The following is a 17,310-nucleotide window of genomic DNA, read 5'->3' as shown; positions in this document are numbered from 1 at the left end:
GTGATCGATCGCTTTTGTAAAGCTGAGAAGGACTCTTGACAGTCTGTGTGTGAGCTCTATGTAGTAAGATTGTCAGCAAACGGCGAATATAGAATACATCCTACGGTGTTGGAGGGTGTGAGAAATCATCATTGATGGCGATAGGAAGCAGTGTTGGAGAAAGTGTACTACCTTGTGGAACACCATGGTACATACGGTGAAAGTCAGATGCCGTGTGTTGGCAGCATATATTAAGGGAACGAGTCCGTAAAAATTTACAGAGAAAATACTCCAAGTGGCCCCTAAGGCCACGAGCATGCAAATTGCAGATCACGGTGTCGCGATGGACTTTGTTAAATACCGATGTGATGTCAAGAAACAGAGCGACGGTTGGGTGTTGGCGATCCCAGTCGGCCTGTATATCTGCAGTGGGACTATATTAATGCTTTCTGCTGTATCATGGTTGCGTAAAAAGCGGAAAAGCGACCGTCCAGCATTGGCCCTTGTGTGCCATATATGTCCAGTATGAGACAGCTTATGGCAACAACGATGTTTCATAAGCGCTTTACGACATGATTGTAGGAACAGGGGGCCAGGGGGACATGCCCCCCCCCCCACACTTTTTAGATTAAGGTTGTGTTGAGCTTAGTTTTGCACTACATTAAACATGCATGCCGATTTACCTAGTTCACCAGCCATCTTCCTCAAAATGGGTCATCTTTTTCGTTTGCTTATTGGCCATCACTCAGTGTCATAGCCACGGGACCGACGCCGTGCGGCCTACGGAGACTACAACGCTGGGCGTCAAGGCTTTTGTTGCTGTGACTTGCGAATGCGCATGTTAAAAACCACATAACCTAGTTTTTATGGCTAGGCGAGAATATTTTTCCATTCAACATGCATCGTTATTTAGGCTTCTTGCTTTTTCTCGCTTCCCTCTTAGGTGGCATCTGCCATACTGGCCACTGTTATGTTGTGCGCGGTTTTTCCAGATGAGAGTACTGGCTCCTCATTTTTCAGACAATATTGTCGTGCTTACCCGACGGATTTCTCACCGACCCCATACGACAAGCACGTGATTCTCAAGTCCCAGCTTGCATATAAGCAACAAGCGTCGTGACTGACCCAATTTTGCTGAAGTCCCTGTACGGTTTTTTGAAGTTACGTGCTCGCACATGACGTTGTGTAATGCATTATGTTATGAATATGTTTGTAGTGCAGTTGTACTTTGTGTGCTGCGCCCCTGCTGGGGCGGGGCGCGGCAGATGGTCAGGTTCGCAGGCCGGCCCCGGCTGCGCGGCAGATGCGCGCCGCCGCCGCAGCTCGCAGGCCGGCCCCGGCTCGCGGCCCCCGCTGTCGGCAGTCGCCGTGGGGGCAGCAGAGAGGGTAGGTGCACTAAAATACAGAGAAGGTTTGGTGAAATACTTAGCGTCTCACTACAGAATACCTTTCAAGAGATAGCGGCTGTACTCACGAATAAGGAACCTCACGAAAAAACGGCTTCTTGAGAGTAATATATCTACGGGCAATAATCATATCTGCTGGGATTAATTGTATGTATTGTTGATGACGACTGTTGGTTACTTGGCTCACAGTGCTGATCTGCGGATAGTTACCACTGAGGCAACTCTCCGTCATAAACGGACTAACAGGGAGCCACTGCGGGTGGTGGCGAAAACATTGGCGCGCCAACATCACGTGGGCTTTTACGAAACGGATGCTTTCGTCCTAACATGGGCAGCAAACGTCACTTAACTGGGATTCCGGAATTAGCATTCCTACCTTCACACTGTCTCATCCATGCTTGTCACCGGCCATATTAAAGGGAGGCCTATAGTGTGGGCAATACACACAGCCTGCAGCTTACGTGCAGCAACCAGACCCCTTCATATATGGACGGGACCGTACAGCCATGCACCTCGCATACATCGGAATTTATCCCCAGTAAATAGCAGGCACCAGATGCAAAGCTCACCGCGGCATCACCACGTAGCCCCCACATTCTTTCGCCACAGAATACTGCCGAAATACCTCATCGGCACGCCGGAATCCCTCATCAGTTCATGTGTGCAAACCTGGCCTTCTGGAATCGCCATAATAATTCCAACAACGGTACCTTCAGCGACCGAATGATCATCTTAGCAGACTCCTTTCTGTGGCCGCGTGTTAATCCACCAACGGAAAAATCAACCAACTTTTCCGACAGCCCATCGTCCTTTTCCGACTTCCACCTTCTGGTAGTCGCAAGAGGGTAACTGAAGAACTAGCCTCACGCTTTGCGAGTCGCGAATCCATCCATGGTACCGTACAATTGCCACTGCTACTCTCACCAGAGGCCAGCGACGCGCAAAGACGCCTCTCACCACATCTGTGAGTCGCGGAGAGAACAACCAACAGACAACTCCCTAATTTCTGTAGGGAGTGGGACCTTTCAATCTACGGTTACACAACTGCTTACGCACCGCGCATGACTCTGCATCGCTCCCCGCAAGGACTCATAATGCTAAACATCTGTGACGCATTTAGCTCGTGGTGACACAAAAAAACTTTTATCGACTCGTGGAAAATTCACAGTCGGCCCAAGCTGTACGCAGTATATGAGCTACGCAAGATCATTAATTTGAATTATAATATGGGCCTCATTATGGTGCATCATATCAACAAGTACAGCCGGAGCTCCGCAGGTCAATGATGGGGTTAATACTTGTTTTCGTTGAACTTAAGCCCAGGGTACATAGCATGCCGCAGCTACTACGTCGGGGTCGTGCATTGGTCGTTCCGAAATAGTAATTAGGTCAATATGTGATCATGTATGCATTTCTTATGTTAACAGGTCAAGATGTGATAAGTGGTATATCGTCAGCTACGACGCATTCCTCTGTGCATGCAGTATTCCGGGAAAAGCGACAGCCTGGCTTTTCATGAAGCCTGGTAGCACGCAAGTGATAGTCATTGTAATATCGGTATCAGAGTATTTTATGTTATTAATAATTTCAATGTGTAGCGATATGCGATGCAATGATAGCAATCCTCCCCTTTAACATGCGAAAAGATAACAAAATTCAACAGCCTCGTCCTTAATCAGGCATCGTGGCACGCGAGTCCTAGTCTTTAGTGATGTGGCATTTGGGGTCAAGCTCAGCGGGTATGTAAGTTAACAAGCATCAAGGGATATGTCAAACGACTTCACCGTTAAGACAGAAGTGGTGTATCGCCAACTGCCCCCCGGAACGACAACGGTGAACGCACATACTCTTATGTATAGCTGCCTGAGTCGTTATGAAAGTGAACAGATCCTTGTCTTTGCGTCGAAACAAACGCTATCAGATAATTCGCGAACATATTAGCATTGTTCGATAATGACCGCCAAACTCTCGTCAGTGTCGGTGTCGACAATATTTTGTTCAATGTGTCTACATAATACACCATGACTAAAACAGCCCCGGCGAGTACTTACCGTTGATGGCGTGAACACGTAGAGATCAATCCGCCAGCTTCTCCGCTGTACTGCTCGTCGCTCATTGCCAGCCGTGGTTCAATGAAAGCTATTGGAAATAAAAAAGTCATACAGCAACCTATAACTGATGAATCTGACATTCACTTGGCAGACGCACAATTGAACATCAAGTCTCGCAACCTATCAATGTATTGCAGAGTTAACGAAAGAGTAGAACGCAAACACGAAGTAGCACACGGCATATAATAGGCAAGGAATAATGTGCGAATACGCAATAAAAAAAAACACAGAACACGTTTTCTTAAAATGTCCAAAAAGGGGGAAAAGGGCCAGCTACCTCGGGAATCGCCAATGATCGGCGATTCCTACGCCTGGCTTACATTTTGCCGAAGTGAGGACCCCAAGTGTCCAGTCGTCGACGCGTCAGGCCGATAGGGCTCCCCATACTGTGCCTGTCTCACTGTCTGAAACGCCCAACTCCGATGGGGTCGTTGTTTTTTACGGGCCATCCCCTATTGAACGTCCTGGCACGCATGTCTGGAATAAGCACTCGGGCCACACGCAACAACAAAAACCGTACTCACACATTGGAAAACAGCACGTGGCCCGCGGCGGATAGATACGCCACGCGCCACATTATCAGTCATCAGTTCTGACCGAACATTGGACATTTTTAGACGAACATGGATTAGCCATGTTAAGACAAATTTAGACTAACATTTTGTCTACAATCTACTTTCAGGGAGTCCTCAATGTCTCCGAAGAACACAGGAAAATATGGAACTGGAGTCCATGTGACAAATATTGGACCACCTGCAGCAAGCAGCAATCAAAGATGTTGTTACGTCAGTGAGGGTTCCTGTGCTGATCCGAGGCCAACTCCACGGGTCAGAAAGCCTCCCGTGTCAAGGAGGGGAACAATGTGATATGATGCATCTTTCTAAGGGCCTCCGTATCAACCAGGAGATCCCGCCCCGTGTCGCCAGAATGTCAGCCAGAAGACACTTTGCGATGAGACGGGATGGTCGTTTAGCCCTGGACTGGAAATGTTCATGGGTCCCTGGTGTTCTACTCAAGGGAAGGAAATATGGGGTCCCAATGTTATTGAATAGAGTGGGGGTCCCATTATTGTTGAATAGAGGATCGAAATGAGCAAAAGAAAAACGAACAAAGCCATGTCATGTCTGCTTGAAAATGCTCATTTTTCGGAATGGATTGGCAAAACAAATAACGTCAAAAGGTTTTAACATGCCCGTCCGCAACCTCGCGAACAATGACAGCGATGGCCCGGGTTGCAGCTTCCGCGAAACCGAACGGCGTCGGTCACTGCAAGTGCCACCAGACGGCGGGCACCGTGCTAATCTATCTTCTGGACAGATTAATAGTTACAGAAACACGAAAAATGGACATTCTACCTTTACTCTTCCACTTCTACCATCAGATTCCAGCACCAATTTGCGGTGCTTGAAGGGCCAATCCGCTCCTACCATCAGTCTAAAAATCGCCCACGCGAAATATGGGCCCAGACTGCCTTTTAAACGTAAGATTTGATGTCCTGAAGCGTTCTAAGATGCTTCTTTCAGAAGCGTCATCACTTTCGTCCACCCGTTGGCCATCGTTCAGTATAAGTTGCTGGGCCGACCCTGCGTGGCGTGCGGAGTCTGCAACTGGCGCCTGGCGTCGAGGTTTTTCGTTGCTAAAATTTGCGAGTGCGCGTGCTCAAAACTATGTCACATAACTTGTATCATTGGCCGATTTCAGTTTTTAATGTATATTTTTCGGAAGCGTCATCATTTTCGTCCACCGGTGGGCCAAGGCTAAACGTAGGCCACCGGGCTAACACTCCGCCGACGATGGAGACTGCAACACCTCGTGTCGAGGGTTTTTGTTGCTAAGGTTTGCGAGCGCGCATGTCAAAAAACCACGTTACATAAATTGTATCACCGATGGATTCTGACTGAATGTTGAACATAGCATGTTGAACCAGATAAACATCGCGTGGCAATGCTAGTACATTGTTGACCACTCGGTCTACAACCAAATTTTCATCTTCAAATTTTGATCACCATATCGATTCTTAATCCACATTCACCATGTCCTATTGTCTGCAGAACCTACATAAAAAATCTGACAAAGCTGTTTATTTTTCGGCTCAGGAAGACCATTGGAAATTCCCACTAAATCATTGTAAGTTAAGACAACCAGTAATTTGTACCGTGCGGTCGTTCAACACCTAATTTCTGCAGTATATCGATTTCAAAACGCAAACAAAATTGATCGCACGGTAGCTTCTGGTTTCTGTTCTGGTTGCAAGGTAAAAATAACAATAAAACGAAGAAAAACGGGGCCCTTGTTAACAAGTAAGCTTTATCCGGGGTATTCTTTTTTCGCGGGGTTCACCACAGGAGGGTCTTTTGCCAACACTGTGTTCCCCTTGGCAAAAATCTGGCTACGCCCCTGCCTATACACAAAAGCTGACCAAGTTGGCTACGTTGAATGATAGGCAATTAAATGTCCGTCAGACCAATTCATATCAAAGGCAGGCGGTTTTCCGAGAGTTTTTTTCTGCGATGGTGTGGTGTGAGAAAAGATAATTCGGAAAAGGATGCTGTTGCAGGTGTCCATCATATGTTTAACACATTGATTAGTGATAACGCTCATCCAGAAATATGCAGCAAAGCAGCCATACGATCAGTTCGCAGTCAGTCATGCGGGAAGCATCCGGGCCAGGGCAGTGGCCGCCGACGGCGGACGGGAGCAGGACCCAGAGAAGGAATATCTGACAGAAAGGCCTTTATTCTGTGGCTTGGTTCTTAATGGAGAATCCCCAGTTTTATCGCTTTTGGCGCATTGTTTTTGGCAGTTTCAAGCTTCCGAATTCGCTTCCACCTTAAATGCCGCGACGGGTCTTATCTCTTGAAAAGTAGCAAGCAAAATGTAGGCACAAGACAAATCTGTCGCGTTGTGAGCAATCGGTTCACTTTCAAAATTCTAACCAGCCTATGTCCAGGCCGTATTTTGGCATCTACCCTGTGGAGGCAGATGCCTCCTCAATGACCTAAAATGCTACCCGCTCATGGAATTTCGCCTCCCCAGGAAAGGCAATGTTGTAAGGGACGAATAATCCTGGAAAGCTGGATAACCTGACTTGCCGAATGACATAGATAGGTCGAAAAGACAAAATTGTGCACTATTGAAGAACAGCTCAGGATGCATATCTAGCATGGCAGCTATGACCTTTGATCACAGAGCGAGAACAGCTTCCATCACTGCCCCCCCCCCCCCTCCGCCCCTTCTTCACGGTCATCCTACTTCAGGAACATTTTGCTTTCCAGGAGAAGTTCCAGAAGTACGCCCTGAGCTTGCGCCCCACTACCTGAAACGTTCCCATGCCTATGCTTTACGAGAACGAATAGCTTTATTTCGCCAATTGCCTATCCGTATGAGCGTTTGGCGACAGTGTAAGCTGATTCAAGTCAGTTGACCGATAACGCACTGAATTATACTTTGATCAACCGAACAGAGTACAGAAAAAGAATGAATGAAAAAATCCAATAAATTATTTTCTGTGCTCCATTTCATGAAGTGAATCAAATTAGTAGCAAATTCATAAAGGTATGGAGATATTGCATCCCCCGCGACCTAACTAGCAAAAAAGTAAATAAGAATGGGCAGGTTTTTTCCACGGTTGATAGTGATACTTGGAATGTCAATAAGTGTTTTTGACACATTTTCGGTTCTTCCTTGAGAAAATTGCTAAAACAACTTGAAAAGGCACAAATAAAATCTGTTTAAAAGTAACTAGCTGAGCATCGAGATAATCACCCTGTATACAGCTGTACTTATGAGTGCATAGAATAACTCGGAAATTACGGGCCGCCTCTATTTGCCAGGCGCTGCGCAGGGGGTGAACTCAGCGTTTGTCTACGTATTGGTGCGAGAAGGTGGGGTTCACGGACAATTCATTAAATCTTGGTGGGCAGAGGGTCATCCCGTAACCTGTAAAATGTTCCCTATTGCAAGAGTAGCGACTGGGGTGCGCCAGCTCTCCACATCGGCTGTCCGGCGCGCGGGAGTTGCCGATTATGGCGGCATCCCGATGGCGGTAAGAAGCGCGTGAACGTCTTTTGTCATTACTCCTGCCTTTTTGCAAATTGTTCGTGGAAAGCTGACATTTTTTCGTCGGGTTTTATGTGAAACTATTGCTTAGCAGTTGCAGTGCAACGCACCTACCCGAATGCAGTTACTTACAACGTGAGAATGCAGTGGTCCCTAGTCTATGAAGTTCCATTCACATGGCAGAGCTGTTTCATTTGGCTTAGCATGCATTAGCATATAATTCATGCTAAGTTGAACATGGCTGGTGCAGCAGTGGCATGTAAGCTACTGGCAATATAACCAAAAATTCCAGTGCATGCATACTATGCATATGAATGTGAGGTTTGGCACACAATGATTGCAAACTTTGGTGTGCAGAGAACCAATGTTTCAAGAAATTGATGGCTTGCAATGGTCTGGGCTGGTCACTCAAAGGTCTTGCCTAGTTTTTTCTTACAAGCCCTAACTACTTGGTTTCCAGCAATAGTTTTGTAGCAATAATACAAAAAATTGTGTAGCAAAACCCTGTGATAAGGGTATATTTCCACCAGGGCAGGCATTATGCTAAATGTTATCATTTTTGGGGGTAAGCTATGATAACTAGCCAAAGCTTGGTAATGATTTATGCTTTACTCTAAGCACCTTCAAAAACTTCAGTACTTGTTTGATCATGTTGTCTTCCCAGCACAATGGATATGTACAAGTTTTCTGAATGGCATGGAACTTCATGCATCATTTGAAATCCTTGTTTGAGGTGTACACTTGCATCTTGGTGGATGCTGTGAGACAAGTAAGGCACAAACACTTAATTTAGTTTTATTTATAAGGAAAAATGTCACACACAATGCATTCAAAATGCATCATGCATAACTTTGTGGCAGTTTTGTTGGGCTGAGAGACAACAGTTGTGAGTTATTCTTTTTCCAATAGGTATAAAAATCTGCCTACTACCATGCACAAATTAAATCATGTATGCCACACAGCCTGACACAGATTATTTGCCAACAGGCATTGGTCCGTCACTTGATTTCAATGCTTCGTTAGGTGTGACAGGCAAATGCCTTTATTGACTGCTTGATTGTCCCTGAGGCTCTGTTATGCTCTGTTCTGTTATGGTTGTGGTGCAGTAAATTCCAGCTGGGATGTAGCTATTTTGATCATCTGGAACAAGGGGAGATACACAGGTATCCCTGCTAACCTGAGATAGAGAGAGAGAGAGAGAGAGAGGAGAGATAGAGAGGAGAGAGTGGAGAGGAGGGAGAGAGAGAGAGAGAGAGAGAGAGGGGGGGGGGGCCTGCGAAGACTGGATGCTCCACTATGCAAGTGGAAAACCAGACACAATCTGGGGTGACTGTCTGTTCCATTGGCTCAGTTGGTTAGAGCACTTGCCTTCTGATCCATCTACCCACACTTGGTAGGAGTGGGTTTGAGGCACTCTAGGCACTGGCTATTTCACCTTGGTAAGTATGTTCCCCGGCTGGGCCTGGTGGTAGTGGCCGCGGCCGTGCTAAAGGTCAAAGGACATCAGGAGGCAGGATAGACCTGCTCAGCACTGACACACATTAAACTTTCACCACAGACTTCTACCACTGATCTGGAATTGTATGATGGATGTGGGTCAGGGCTCACACTACTAACACTGTTCAGTGTTTGCTCAGATCCCAGAAATCTGTATTCAATGGATTCAGATTAAATCTTATAAGAAAAGGTTTAAGATATTGCTGACATACAAGGTCACCAGGTGTTCTTGGGAGGCCCTCGGGTCTGTGTGCCTCATTACCTCATTTCCTTGCCTCCTTTAAAGCTGTTGTGAATAGCAGATGGTTTGAGCCTGTTATGTAACTACTAAAATATGTCAGTGTTCAGCTTTACACAATGGCATAATGGCACTAGGGAGTCCCTCCCTAGTCAGGAACCAACAATGGCAAATTTGATCATCATCCTTATAGTCCATGGCTGTTTGCTTGTTAGTTGTTTGTACAGGTACATATTTGTGTGCATACCCTCATGTAAGTGTGACTTTTTCCAATTTCTCCCCTTGCAAATCAAGACCACCTATCATCAAACTGGCCAGCTGCTCCCTGCAGTGACTGTTCTATCGCACACAAATTGTAATGTACTTGTCTTGCTTTTGTTTCAGAACTGGCCTTTCAGCGTAAAGAACAGATTTGCCCTCACTCTGGGCTTCATCCTGTTCTGCGGCAGTGGATTTTCAGTCCCCTTTGTCATGGTCAGACATCAGCTGTTGAAAAAGTAAAGACACCAGTGGACCAAATGCTGCAGTAAATGTAAGTGAAAACTTTTCCAAATGCTTTCCTCAATTTAAATGAGATGTGGATGGTGTCTTTTAAGGTCCCAATTGTTTTGCTCGCTTAAATTGCAGTGTGTCACTGGGACCAGTGTTTGCTAGGCATAACATGTAGCATGAGCGCTGATACTGGTCGCCAATTGGTGTGATGATATAATTTTTACTAGTCTGATAGCTAAATGAAATTGTGCATATCTGGTGCTTTGAAAAGCATATGCTATTCGCATGTTGCATTGCACTGTCATAGAATGTTGTGGTATGTCTATCATGCAGAACTCTTCCCCGAGGAGGTTGGGAACTATGAACCATTGGACGGTTTTTTTAATTATCTATTTTTGTCTTTTTCAGCTGCCTCCGGTGGGTTCCGGATGAATGGGAGCTCCGTGAATGTGAACATATTACCCACTCATTGAAAATGATTGTGTAATAATACATGTGAATAGAACCGTGTTTTTATTTCGTCAGAAATTTGGCACGTAGCTGTTTTACCTGCAACATCACAGAACACCAACATCAGCTCACAAAGATGGCAAGTGGCAGATAACAGCATCACAAAACACGAATGATAAAGCGCGGGCTGCGCCACCGAAACTCCGGTCCATTGGATGCCCAGAAGTGGAAAGGTTCTTATTGCAGAACTGAGCGAGAGCCGGAAGTACAACAGGCATGCGTTGGCTATTGACGTTTACAGGATCAATTAAACGATTTGCATGTGCCATAGTAATGCGAACCATTATCGGTCATTAAAATAAGGTCGGCCACGGAGCTCAATTTTACGAAATTCGGTCATTTCATGAACAAATTACCGTAAGCAACATATTTGTCACAAGACTACATTGGGAGTAAAATAGTGAAACAGACTGAGTGAAAGTGAAAACTACAAGTGAAAAAGACGGCTCTAGACGACGCAAGTTCTTTGGTTAGTAAATATGCTCAATACGTCATTGTTTGATTACGTAATCGTGTCTTGTACAACATTCATTGGAAACAAGTTGGACGTTACGTATTCAAATTCTGCTCATGAACGCCAGATATGAGCAACTGGATTTGTGTATTTATCTCGGTCTCAGTCGCCGCAAGGCTTATGGAATGTCATTTGGATGACGTCATGGACGCCGGGCCCTGAACTACACTTCCATTTTCGCGGGCTTATAGCTCAGAAGCTGGAGGGGTCTTTAGAAGAGCAGGGCCGCGAACTGCACTAAAAGGTCTTCAAGATGGTTGTTTCATTTCCAAACCCCACGCAAATTTAGAACACCCCATTTACGAAAATTGTGTCAGACGTACCTTCGCTCGTGATTCGTCATTAATTCTCGGCGCATAACGTCGACCTCGAAACGACAAACAAACGAACGACACGTATATTCACGGCTTTCATGTATCCTGGGACTTAGTCCCTATAATACGCGACCAGTGGATGACACCGTCCAACATTACACGCAAAATCAATAACACGCGAAGCGCAACGCGTCGCCGCAATGGAATCACTCGAAGCGCCAGATCTGTATGAGCCACGGGCGCCCGGCTCGCTGACTATGTGGGGCCGGGCGGTCCCGTGCCACTCGTATGCCCTAACCCTTCCTAGTCCCGAATAAAATCCGCTCTATGGCTAGCAACGGCCCAGCATGGTGCTTAAGACAGCGTGCTCAGGTGGACGGCCCAGCGAACTTGGCGACCAGCTGCTCCTCCCTCTGCCTGGCCCGGATCCGGTCCAGCCGCGCCCGCTCCGCCCGGGCCTCGGTCTGCTCCTTCAGCCGCACCGAGCGCCGCTGCAACACGACGGCCAACCAGTCAGCGCGCGCGCCCGCCTTGCTCGTCGCCTGTAGGCATCGTCAGTCTCGTGCCGCACGAGCTCGGTGGGCATGCGACATCCGATTCACACGCGGACAAGGCGGACGCGATCGGGGCGCCGCCTCGAGACGCGTTTGTCACATACTAGTACCGCCGTCAGCCAGTGAGGGCGCCCCAAACACGATAAGGTGACATGGTGGTCCACCAGAGCGCGGAATGGGGAGGTAGATGAATACACTGGGGATAAGTGTTATTCACTATGGAATGAGAGCTATAGGGGTGGTTTACTCACCTTTAACTTTGCACTCTTCTCTTGGATGCTATTTGTTTGCTTCTTTATCCTCGTCAATTTTCCGTGGTACGTGCGGACTTGCTGCAACTGCCAATGGCGAGACAAATATGTCTCAAACTAACTGTACCTCGGTTGTGATTTCATTGGACAGCTGTGCCACACACGTAAAAAGTAGGTTGATGCTTTCCTCAGTCCACAACAAGCAAGCCCTCAATCCGCACCAAACAAGTGGCAGGCGCTGCCCGAGACGCGTTGCTGCCCACGTCTGTTGCTTATATGAGCCATCACTTTGCGCAACAGCATGCAAAGGGAACCAAGTCTTACTACCTTCAACAGGCCACAGGTATTCTATATTCCAAGGTGCCCATACATGCATGACTTGAGTCCAAAAAGATCTTGGTGACACAGAAATCGTGCCTCTGGGTGTGATCCACAAGTCTGACAAGTCCAGAATGCTATTTCAATGTGCCAGGTTTTGTGATCATCATGCCAATCTGCCACAGCATTTGCATGCAGATATTTCAAAAACCAATTCCACTGGAGAATAAAATGCCTCTATCCACTGGCCACCTCAAAGTTTGCTTACCAGCTCTGCTATATTGTAAGTGTATTCACATTCTTTGAAACGGCCATTCTCTTGCTGCATCAAGTTTATCAACCGATTCTGGCCATTCCTGAAATAGAAGGTGATGTTCCAAGAAATGCTTAATGCTCTGTTGAGACAATCAGATACCAATATATTGAGGCTAGGAATATCACAAAAGCAAAGCTGAGACAAAGCCATCCAAGGGGAATGTCATTGAATGTCACCACTTCTTTGTTGAAAATAACCAATGCTCATTACAAAGTGTGTGGTGTCATGTAATTATGACATCAAGGCATGCCAAAGGACAGTCTTAAACATAAAAACTGAAAAATTCCAGAAATTCTAGCTTGTATTCAAGCACAACAATACTCACAGGAGTTCATCTATGTGGTCTTTGCTGTCCTCTAGGGCAGGTTGATAGATGTCCAGAAGGCCTTTTCCCAGGGTCTCAGCCACTGGTGATGCAGCTGTGCTGTCTGGAGCTTGAGCTGACTGGTTGTGCATTGGCTCATCCATGTTACCTGATGTGTTACATCTAATCTGAAACAGCACCTAACCAGGTATAACTAAGTGCAAGTATAACCTGACTTACATGAACTGTCATAACCATGCATATAGTGTGGTACATATTGCAGAAGTAGATTGTGCAATGTGTGTTCAGCTTTCTTAATGCTGGATACATTTAATCTGAGGGATGAATGCCAAAGAAACTGGGCAGTTTTGAACTTGCACATTTCTTAAAGACTAATAAATGACAATATCTACAGAACTACACAATGCTCCAGGATAAACTGACATGAAGCTGCACTGTGTCAAGCATTTAACAATAATGAAAGCATTTTAAATAGCACATGGGGGCAATCCTTACCAGAACTCTCCAAATAGATGTCACTTACTTCTCAGCTATCACAAGCCATAGGTTTCAATCATACAACTCTGCTAAGAACTGGACAACAAGTTATTTGAAGGATATTGTTTTGGAAAAGCATGCTGTTTACCATAAATCTGCTTATTGCATATGTGCATGTCATTGGGGCATTATGACACACTCAGCTGCCAGGGCCATATGGCGTGCAGTGGGTTTGCCAGTTCAGAACCATGCTGCTGGTTCTGAAATGTACAATTAGTGGATTTAGGGTAAAACGGCATGATTTCCTGAGACGATATCCTTCAAATAAACCATCATTCAGTTTTCAAGAGAATCAAATGGTTGAAGCCTATCGTTTTCGATACCTGAGAAGTAAGTGACATCTACTTGAAGGGTGCCGTGGAAAGAACCCTGTATAATTTGTGAAATACTGCACTCCCTCTGAACCATGTGTTACCATGCAGCAGGAAACTCAGGCGAAACTGCAAAACAAACTGCACGAAACTTACGCGTGCCACAGCCACCACGGATTCTCCGCATCGACACCACCTACTCACGGATGCACGCAGCTATAAAAACACTGAAAACAATAGCATAAAAGATACCAAACAATTTTATCGTCTTTGACGCGCGGCTTTTGTATTAACCTGGCACGTAGTTTTTCTTTTGTTCAGCAGGCCCCTCCAGCGCGTCGTCGAGAACATTTAAAACGAGTTCGTACTAAGGGGGGCGCGGTGTCAAGCACCGGTTGGTTCTAAAACCTGCGGGATCTAGCTCGCATAAATGCTAAATAGCGCAGTCCGGTAATCCAACGATTAGCAGAGGACATCAGGCTGTTTAGAGGTGAACCTCGTGAATTTCTTTTCGCTCGATGGGGTAGAAAACCTTCAGCATTTCGTGATTCCATTGCCCATTTGACTGCGAGATGCTCGTAGGACGCAGCAAGGTCGATCGGTTGGTGGTCAGTGGGGAGCATGGGGAAGCGGTTAGGAAACGTGCCTGGAGAAACACTCGCACCTTATTTGCAGAACAACATTTTTACCGGATGAGTATGATATTGATATGTCCTGGACTACAGGGGCCTTGGGGAAGATATCGTCTTCCGGGTAGTACGGATGATGGGATATCCCAGCCATCATGTCCAATTAGGACCCATATGGGCCCCAGTCGGACAGCTATATGGGGCCCACCTGGGCTGTCAACTTTGTTCACATGTAGGCGTGTCATGGGCAAACACCTAGGTCCCATATGGGTGGCTCTTGGGCCCATGGGGGGCCTAACTGGGGCACGCATGGGACCCATCCAACGTTTACAACCGGGACCCATGTGGGTCCGAGATGGGCAACCAAATAGGGCCCACCTGGGTCTGCTACCTCGGGCCCTTGCGGGCATGTCATAGGCAACCAACTGGGTCCCACATGGAAGCCCATGTGGGGCCCTTGTGGGGCTTAGCTGGGACACACATGGGACCCACCTGGGCAGCCCAGTTGGGACCCGCCTGGGTAACTCAGTTGGAACCCACACGGGCCAGTCTAGCTGGGATCCATGTAACCAGCCCAGATGGGACCCATACAGCTAGCCCAGATGGGGCCTTTTTAACCACCCCAGATGGGCCCCAGTTGGGCTTCACCGATCTGTAATTTCAATTTCATCTGGATGATCGACTGCCGTAATTCCAGGCAGACTGCTTCATGCCATCGATAATAAACCAGGTCAAAGTTTATTCACCATGTCTTTGACCGAAATTGACTCGACGACAGCACCCTTGGCAAATGGCAAAGCATACACTCCCCTGTTATTATGTCCGATGCAACAATCACTTAACCATTCAACAGATGTTAGGTGTTGCTATGACCACCGTTGTCAGCGTGATGTTTCCTGCCGTCGTCGCAGTCTCCCCCGCCGAAACCATTTTCCTGATACCCATTTCGCTTTCTTGCGGTAGACACCGTAGCGCGGTGTGCTGTGCAGGATGGCACCTGGAAATGGCGATTATCCGTACTTCAGATCACTGCCCCACGGCCTGAGTGTGGGTGATTATTCATGTACACCGATTTTGATACTGAGAGAGCTGATTTTTTGTTAAGTCGCTTACCGAGCTTCGAATAATGAGAGCAGCTATGTCGAATAGCTATGCAGAAATGCGCTACTCATGCACATGCCCACGAACCATGCGGTTCTTGGGCTATTCTAGGCTGTAGTAGTTTCCATTAGACATGGTTTTGACTAAAATATTTTGAGGCAGCTCAGGAATGGCTTGCAGAGTTTAGGATCTGATTCAGCTCATGACTCATTGCTGTTCCATTTCTCATTTAACTCGGTTGAGGTACAGTGCTTGCATTGCATCATTTGGCTCATGACCAGGGGCTGAACCTTGGGTGGTTCTCGGTGTTCTTAGGTCCAAGGCATTTTGTTCTCGACAAATATACACTGCAAATAATTTTTAAAAAAGCTTTCTGTGAGCAACGCGAGCTGAAGGCCAGCTGTTCCTGAAAGGGAATGTTCCGCATAGGTATGGCGCTTGGAACTGAAATAGCCGTCTTGAGGACATTTTGGTGCAGTTCTCGGTCATGTATTTTTTAAGACCAAAAACAGACATAGACTAGTACCTCCCATGATTTTTTTTCGCACAGTTTAGACTTAATTTCGTAAACCACGTTCCTTCGCGTGCAAACCCCTGAAACCCAGACAGGCATGTACAACACCTATTGCACCCCGGGCACTTAGGCTTCGAGATAAGATATTTAACTAGAGACTTCTTTAGCTCCTTCCTGTCCTTCTAACGCTCGCGGGGTTTTGATTTGTAACGCACGGGACGCACGGGGAACTTTGGCCTCGAGATAAAATATTTCACCTTATATTTTTTAGCTTCTTGTTCTTCGAAGCTATGCGCACGCGCGGTTTAGCCTTTCCAACGACATGTTTGACTTTAAAAAAGCAAGTGCTAATCTATGTACGGCAGTGTTAAGAATCCGTCGGGTGACAGGGCGCGTTCCCGTTTCCTATCACCCCTCCCCCACGTGCTCTAGATGTTTTGACTTCTTCCAACTTCTACCTAAAGGTCTTGGAGAATAGCCATTGTCCAACAGTAAAGTCCATCTATTGTTTATGTTCCTTCTTTCCTTTTCATTGCTTGATAAGTTGTTGAGAGCCCTACGGAGCATGTTACGATTTACACTGTGCTTAGTGGAAGTCGGATGCGCAGATTCGAGTGCAAAATTATACCAGAGTTGGGGGGCTTGATAACAGTTCCGTTTCTAATGTTGTGCGGTTGTTCCTCCTTTTTACCGTCACTAGTGTGTCCAAATGTGGACCCCCTTTCTGTCCCCTGTATGCCCCATCGTAAAGCTTGCGTTGGGTAAATAAATTGGCCTGACACTACCTTACATAGTTGAACACTTGCTTTGGAAAATTAGAGATATCGTTAGAAAATCAAAACTCCGCGCGCGCATAGCTTAGAAAAACGACAAGGAGTCTAAGAAGTCTCTAGTTAAGTATTTTATATCAAAGCCAAGTGCCCGGGATGTCATTATACAGGCATGTCTGGGTTTCATGCGGTTTGCACGCGAAGGAACGGGATTTACGAAATGAAGTGTTAAACTGTGCGAAAAAAAACATGGGAGGCACATCGTCTGTGTCGGGGATCGCCCTCTTCGCGCCCTCTTCGTTTCAGTTATAATGGACAACTGCGAGATGCTAAAAACGAGACAGAGAACAAAAACGAGCCCTTTCGGCGACCATATTTTGACAAAGCACACTGAGGCCGAAATCCAGGGCGGTACGGACCCTTTGACCCTTTTAGAGCCCAAAGTTATCTTCAAAACACGGGCCATTCAGACAAGAAAAGAACAGAATCTATTTTTATGAGGAGTTGGCGACCAGCATTTGACGTACACGATTCATCATGAACGATGATGTGAGTGTGACTGGT

At 46.5% G+C, this 17,310-nt stretch overlaps 1 protein-coding gene and 1 long non-coding RNA gene across 4 annotated transcripts; one reads left to right on the top strand and one right to left on the bottom strand.

Moving 5' to 3' along the window:
* Positions 1–7,343: 7,343 nt before the first annotated feature.
* Positions 7,344–10,292, top strand: LOC119101552 (uncharacterized). The gene is made up of 3 exons (XR_005094579.1): positions 7,344–7,541; positions 9,675–9,822; positions 10,191–10,292. It is a non-coding gene; the product is annotated as an uncharacterized LOC119101552 (long non-coding RNA).
* An 895-nt stretch (positions 10,293–11,187) lies between these two features.
* LOC119101357 (biogenesis of lysosome-related organelles complex 1 subunit 6) lies at positions 11,188–13,968 on the bottom strand. Of its 3 annotated transcripts, none has more exons than XM_037224682.1 (5): positions 13,889–13,968; positions 12,885–13,051; positions 12,512–12,599; positions 11,926–12,012; positions 11,188–11,611 (listed from the first exon to the last, which is right to left on the bottom strand). In XM_037224682.1, exons 2-5 carry the CDS (start codon positions 13,025–13,027, stop codon positions 11,489–11,491), a joined length of 441 nt encoding a protein of 146 aa, XP_037080577.1. In that variant the 5' UTR covers positions 13,028–13,051; positions 13,889–13,968; the 3' UTR covers positions 11,188–11,488. The 3 variants fall into 3 exon arrangements, with proteins under 3 accessions (XP_037080577.1, XP_037080576.1, XP_037080578.1); XM_037224681.1 differs by lacking the exon at positions 13,889–13,968 and adding an exon at positions 13,380–13,562; XM_037224683.1 differs by lacking the exon at positions 13,889–13,968 and adding an exon at positions 13,408–13,562.
* Between the last annotated feature and the right edge of the window lie 3,342 nt (positions 13,969–17,310).

This window comes from Pollicipes pollicipes, unplaced genomic scaffold (assembly GCF_011947565.3).
Source record: "Pollicipes pollicipes isolate AB1234 unplaced genomic scaffold, Ppol_2.1 Scaffold_4881;HRSCAF=5763_pilon_pilon_pilon, whole genome shotgun sequence".
Taxonomy (NCBI): Eukaryota; Metazoa; Arthropoda; class Thecostraca; order Pollicipedomorpha; family Pollicipedidae; genus Pollicipes; species Pollicipes pollicipes.
Note: the sequence above shows the minus strand (reverse complement) of the source record. Positions and strands in the feature narration are given on the sequence as shown.